Source organism: Sinocyclocheilus grahami, unplaced genomic scaffold, assembly GCF_001515645.1.
Source record: "Sinocyclocheilus grahami isolate Dianchi unplaced genomic scaffold, SAMN03320097.WGS_v1.1 scaffold1207.1, whole genome shotgun sequence".
In the NCBI taxonomy this organism is placed as follows: Eukaryota; Metazoa; Chordata; class Actinopteri; order Cypriniformes; family Cyprinidae; genus Sinocyclocheilus; species Sinocyclocheilus grahami.
This window is the reverse complement of record NW_015506386.1, coordinates 220,191-227,271: the sequence shown is the minus strand read 5'-3', so window position 1 is coordinate 227,271 and position 7,081 is coordinate 220,191. Positions and strand designations below refer to the sequence as shown.

The window sequence follows — 7,081 nt, the reverse complement described above, 5'->3', positions numbered from 1 at the left end:
TGAACCTGTCAAACTTGACACGGCTAAACTTGAACACCTGTTTGAAAGCAAATCCAAAGAGATACCCGTGACTAAGGTGAGCAGAAACACCATCACAGTATAATCAAAGCTTTTTGCTCAAGTCAAATTAAGTTTTGCTCTGGGGTCTTTTTTGACTGCTCAAAAAACAAATGACTCGTATAAGCGATGCTTCAATGAATTGCTTTAAAAACAATTAATTAATAAATTTTTGTTTTGAACCAAGACAAATGAATTTACTGAATCCAGCTGTTGAACTAACATCTGACTCTTATAAGCGATGAATTAATGAATTGCACAAAAGAAAGAGAGAATGAATTCATGCATTATTAGTTTGAATCAGTCACAAATTAACTCACTGAATCCAGCTATTGAACAAAACATCTAAACATCTGCTTAAATAATTTGCTCAAAAAATGAATCAATTTGTGATTTATTGGTTTGAACCAATGACTCTTATAAGCAGTGCATTAAATGAATTGTCAGACTGCCATTTGTTGCGCTGATGATTGTATTTGTGTGTCGAACAGAAAACGGCGGCGGATGGGAAGCGGCAGGAGATCATCATTCTGGACTCCAAACGCAGCAACTCCATCAACATCGGTCTGACGGTTCTTCCACCGCCACGCACCATCAAAACCGCCATACTGAGCTTTGACGAGTATGCGCTCAACAAAGAGGGCATTGAGGTGCAGAAACACACACGTCTATTAGATTCCACATTTCAGAATGTTACATTTTGCCTTAGAATGTAACATTTTTGCCATTTTAGAATGTTACATTTTCCCATTTTAGAATGTTACATTTTGCCTTAGAATGTTACATTTTCCCATTTTAGAATGTTACATGTAGCCTTAGAATGTTAAATTTTCTATTTTTAAACTATTTTTTTATGTTACACTTTGCCATATAATGTTATAGTTTTTCCATTTTACAATGTTACATTTTGCCTTAGAATGTTACATTTTTCCCATTTTAGAATGTAATTCTAAAGGCAAAATGTAACATTCTATGGCAAAATGTAACATTCTAAAATGGGGAAAATGTAACATTCTAAGGCTAAATGTAACATTCTAAAATGGCAAAACTGTAACATTATATGGCAAAGTGTAACATTCCAAAAATGGGGAAAATGTAACATTCTAAGGCTAAATGTAACATTCTAAAATGGCAAAACTGTAACATTATATGGCAAAATGTAACATTCCAAAAATGGGGTAAATGTATTTTAGAATGTTACATTTTGCCTTAGAATGTAACATTTTTGCCATTTTAGAATGTTACATTTTGCCATAGAATGTTACATTTCTGCCATTTTAGAATGTTACATTTTTGCTATTTTGGAATGTTAAATTTTGCCTTAGAATGCTAGATTTTGCCATAGAATGTTACATTTAACCGTAGAATGTTACATTTCCCCATTTTAGAATGTTACATGTTGCTTTAGAATGTTACATTTAGCCTTAAAATGTTATATTTTGCCATAGAATGTTAAATTTGGCCCTAGAATGTCACATTTTTGACATTTTAGAATGTCACACTTTTGCCATTTTGGAATGTTACAAAGTTTCTCTCTCTGCTGTAGAAAATCCTGACGATGATTCCCACAGAGGAAGAGACGCAGAAGATCCAGGAGGCTCAGCTGGTGAATCCTGACATTCCGCTGGGCAGCGCGGAGCAGTTCCTGCTGACGCTGTCCTCCATCAGCGAGCTCTCAGCACGCCTGCAACTCTGGGCCTTCAAACTTGACTATGAAGCCACCGAGAAGGTGAGTGAGCGCTTGAGTCTCTAACGCTCACCAGAGCTGCATTTATTTGATCAAAAATACAGTAAAAACAGTGAAATGTGTGAATCTCTGTTAAACTGTAATGTATTTCTGTGATGCGCAGCTGTATTTTCAGCATCATTCCTCCAGTCTTCAGTGCCACATGATCTTCAGAAATCAGTATAATATGCTGATCTGCTGCTCAAGAAACATTTCTGATTATTATTAATGTTGAAAACAGTCGTGCTGCACAATATTTTGTGGAAACTGTGATGCATTTTATTTTTCAGGATTCACAGATTAAAAGAAAGTTCAAAAGAGCAACATTTATTTGAAATAGAAATCTTTTGTAACATTATAAATGAGTTTACTGGCACTTTTAATCAATGTAATGCATCATTAATAACCCTTTTTAACAGCATTGTATCTGTCAGTACACACAACTGTGTTTTTCAATATATTAAAAAAATTTACAAAATTAATGAATTAAAGTTAAATGCAGGGTTATTATAGTTAACTCAAACTAAAACCATAAAAATGTATATTTTTGTTACTTAAAATAAAATACATTTTAACTTGAATAAAATATTTTTTAAAAACATTGAACTTTTTAATTTTCACTTTTAAATAAATGTTTTACTTTTATTTTAGCTAGTTGGCAAGGAAACATTCCTCTAAACTTGATTTACTAAAATAAATAAAACTGAAATAAAAATTAATAAAAACTTTAAAACAAAAAAATTACAAAAGCATGCTACAAAAGGACTAAAACTTTTACATTAAAACAAAATATAAAAAAAATAAAATCCAAAATATTAATAGAAACTTTAGTAGTGTAATAAATTACACTGATTACACATATAAGACGTATGAAGAGCACGGCATGAACAAACACACAGATCAATGTTTTGACGTGTTACACTTACATTAGTACTAATATAAGTCTCCGCTGACGTGACGTTTACCTGCAGAGCTGAACCGTTCCTGAAGACGGTCAGAGGCCTGTAAACACAGAACATTCCCATCTTTCTCTCTCTCTGTGAAGTTTCCAGCATTCCTCAGGTTGTCGTGTTTTATCTTTCCTCTGACGCAGGAGATGTTTTCAGTCGTCCTGATGGAGGGGAACATCGTGTGCTACAAACAAAAGACTCAATAACCTGAAACACATTTGTTTTCTCCTCCATCTAAGATCCTGAAGACACAGGGAATGTGGTTTTTCACAGATCTGTACCTGCTGCAATTCATTCATTTAAAAAATTTTATTTCAGTTTTCACCCAAGGCACCATTTCTCATTTTAATGCATTTTAACCTGATGTGCTAAAATAACTCAAACTGAAGCTTAAATAAAAATTAATAAAAGCTGTATAGACATTAAAAAACATAAATAATAAAAATGACAAACACACACAACAAAATTACTAAACTTTAACTGAAAAGCATAAAAACTTGAAATAAACTTTATCTGAAATGAAATATTTAAAAAATGATTTCAACAATCTTATTTAATTTCAACTAGTTGCCAAGGAAACATTTCTCATTTTTGATGAACTACAAAGAACTAAAACTAAAATAATGTTAATAAAAACTATATAGACAAAAAATAATAAAAATGACAAAAAATGTAACTAAAATTTAAAAAGTATGGAAACCTTCATTACTTGAAATAAACTTTATATGAAATAAAATTAAAACATTCTCAATTCCATTTAGTTTAACTTGATGTACTATATAATTATAACTAAAACTGAAAAAATAAAAATAAAATAAAAACCACATAGACATATTACAAAAAAAAACACAATCTAGTAAAAATGACAAAACGAACAGAAAATCTAAATGTAAAAACTGATTCAAACTTTTAATAAAACGAATAGAAGCTCTAAATGACGGCGTTCATCGTGCAGTGTTTCCGGTTTGACAGGAAGTGGCCGAGCCGCTACAGGACCTGAAGGAGGGCATGGATCAGCTGGAGAAGAACAAAACGCTGCGCTTCATCTTATCGACTCTGCTGGCGATTGGAAACCTCCTGAACGGCTCCAACGTGAGATTTCAGCACTGAAATGTGTTATTGATTTACTCAGTCTGTGCTTTATAGACAGTGATTGTTTGCGCAGGCCAAAGGCTTCGATCTGACGTATCTGGAGAAGGTTCCTGAAGTGAAGGACACGGTTCATAAGCAGTCGCTCCTGCATCACGTCTGCAGTGTCGTGGTGGAGAACTTCCCCGACGGCACAGACCTGTACTCTGAGATCGGCGCCGTCACGCGCTCCGCTAAGGTAACACACGCACCGCACACGCGTGTTCTGGTGCTGTTGTGCATGAACGTGTTTAGAGAGACAGCCGTGAAGTGCAGGGTTATTAGCGCTAACTAAAACTACAACCATTTAAAAAAATGGTGTTATTTGAAATAAAATAAACGTTAACTGAAATAAAATTATATATACAAAAACTTAAACGTTCATAAAATGCATTTACATTTGGTGATTTAGCAGATGCTTTAATCCAAAGCGACTTGTGAATTAAGAATAAAAATTATTAAATAAAATAAAAAGTCATCAAATAAAAATGGAAATTAATCAAAACTATTTAGACATATTTTTAAAAAATGTATAAAGATTAAAAAACGAATACAAATGAGAAAAAACTTGCAAATGTGGAATAAAAATATATTAAATACAAATTAATAAAATGAAAATAAAAGGCAATAATAAAACTGTATAAGCATACTGTATATTCGCCATCGAATGTTACATTTCTGCTATTCTGGAATGTTACAATCTAAACAAATCTAACACACATGAGAAGAACTTGCAAAAAAGGAATGAAAAATTATGAAATAAAATAAAAATTACTAAAAACTCTATAGACTTAGAAAAAAAAAAAAGACAAAAACACTTGAATTAAAAAAAATTATAATAATAAAAAAATATATATCTATAAAGAGCTCAATCAAAATATTACCAACTGTAATAATAAAGTATAACAGTACATGAATGCAGCTGAAGTAACGCCGGTCCGCAGGTGGACTTCGACCAGCTGCAGGAGACTCTGGCTCAGATGGAGTGGCGCTGCAAAGCATCATGGGACCACCTGAAAGTCATCGCAAAGCACGAGATGAAGCCGGCGCTGAAGCAGAAGATGTCGGACTTCCTGAAGGACTGCGCCGAGAGAATCATCATCCTCAAAACTGTCCACCGCAGGATCATGAGCAGGTGACGAGTCAGAGCTCCCGCTGTTACACTTACAAACATCTGTTACATTTGATCCGTGTGTTAATGACAGGAGTGCTGGCTCAGTGGGAGCGGGTTGTAATCGTGTTTGTGTGGCAGGTTTCACTGGTTTCTGCTGTTCCTGGGTCAGCCGGCGTACAGCGCTCGTGAGGTCAGCGTGACTCGGTTCAGTAAGCTCCTCAGTGAGTTCGCTCTGGAGTACCGCACCACTCGCGAGCGCGTCCTGCAGCAGAGACAGAAGCGCGCCGATCACAGAGAGAGGAACAAGACGCGAGGGAAGATGATCACAGACCTCAGCACACAGGTGAGATACACACGCATGCACACAAATACACCGTGGGTTTTATTAGGATTCTTTGCTTGTTACTATGATTTAGCTTTATTCTACATTTATATTCATTTTTGTAAGTGTTTTATTTTGATTGTTTTAAAAAAAAAATTATTTGACATTTTTATGGATTTAATAATTAATTTTTTTATATTTTATTTTGATTGTTTTTATTTTTAAAAGATTTATTTTAATTTGACATTTTTATGATTTAGAATTTTTAGTATTTTATTTTGATTGATTTGTAATGGTTTATTTTATTTATTTTAATTAATTTTTAGTAAGTGTTCTATTTGGATTTTTTAGTGATTTATTTTCATTTTACATTTTTATGATTTTGATTTGTTTTAGTATTTTATTTTGATTGTTTTTGTTTTTAAATTATAATTTTTTTTATTTTACATTATTATAATTTGAATACATTTTTATTATTCTATTTTAATTATTTATTTTGAAATGTTTCATTTTTCATTTTTGTGATTTTAATAGATTTTGTTTTATTTTTATTGATTTTATTTTAAAATGATTAATTTTAATTTTATATTTCCTATGATTTTAATATTTTTTTTGTATTTTATTTTGTTTGTTTTTCAAAAAAAAATATTACATTTGTATGATTTAAATTTTGAGTGATTTTAAAAAGATTTATTTGTATGATTTTTGTATGAATTTACATTTTGTGATTTAAATACATTTAAATACATTTTTATGATTTTAATTAATGTTTAATAAATGTTCTTTTTGATTGTTTTTATTTTAAAATCATTTCTTTTAATTTATACATTTTTATGATGGCAAAACGCTATCCTAAACTAACCCACCCTTTCACTTTTCTTTAGTGTGTTAAATGCACAAGCAGCGATCCTGATGCGACAGTGTAAAGAGGAACATGATCGCTGCGTAACAGCTCAAATGTGTTTTCACACTTTTAATGCCAGTTAGCTTTAATGTTCCCTGCAGGCCTGAAGAATCGCTTTTTAATGGTGGAGACACTGTGTGCTGAAATCCCAAATGAGATATGGCTTAACCTAACTTCACTTGAGCAAGTTTACAGCTGTTTAAAGACTGAAATAACAATCACGAGTCGTCACATGGAGAAACAGCGCCATCTTTAGGAGCAGATCTTTTGTATTCTGATGAGAGGAGAAAAAGGGCATGAAGTGTTCTGAATCCCCTCAGTGTGCTTTGAGAGGTCACATACAGGACCTTATTGAGAGCAGTCTGTGTTGTGAGGGCATGGCTGTTTTAATTATTCTCTAACGAGTCGGATTGTTCACTTTATTTTATCTCATGACACTGCTGTGATTTTATTCTCGCACCGAGAATCAACGGGACTAGAATTTTTATCATTCAGTGATGTGGGCGGAGCTAGAGTTGTTATCATTCCATGATGTGGGTGGAGCTAAAGTTATTATTCAGTGATGTGGGCGGAGCTAGAGTTATTATTCAGTTATGTGGGCGGGACCAGAGTAGTTATTATTCAGTGATGTGGGCAGAGTTAGAGTTATTATTCAGTGATGTGGGCGGGACCAGAGTTATTATTCAGTCATGTGGGCAGAGTTAGAGTTATTATTCAGTGATGTGGGCGGGACCAGAGTTGGTATTATTCAGTGATGTGGGCGGGACCAGAGTTATTATTCAGTCATATGGGCAGAGTTAGAGTTATTATTCAGTCATGTGGGCGGGACCAGAGTTGGTATTATTCAGTGATGTGGGCGGGACCAGAGTTATTATTCAGT

General features: G+C 33.3%; 1 protein-coding gene across 1 annotated transcript in view; it reads left to right on the top strand.

Annotated features, from left to right (window-relative positions):
• The window catches only part of LOC107568013 (FH1/FH2 domain-containing protein 3-like), a 23,474-nt gene that overhangs the window by 9,563 nt on the left and 6,830 nt on the right, over positions 1 to 7,081 (top strand). Inside the window, exons 7-13 of the mRNA XM_016253844.1 lie at positions 3 to 76; positions 549 to 707; positions 1,604 to 1,786; positions 3,706 to 3,825; positions 3,899 to 4,060; positions 4,806 to 4,996; positions 5,114 to 5,318. Coding sequence (XP_016109330.1) covers positions 3 to 76; positions 549 to 707; positions 1,604 to 1,786; positions 3,706 to 3,825; positions 3,899 to 4,060; positions 4,806 to 4,996; positions 5,114 to 5,318 — 1,094 coding nt within the window. The remainder of the gene's footprint in view (positions 1 to 2; positions 77 to 548; positions 708 to 1,603; positions 1,787 to 3,705; positions 3,826 to 3,898; positions 4,061 to 4,805; positions 4,997 to 5,113; positions 5,319 to 7,081) is intronic.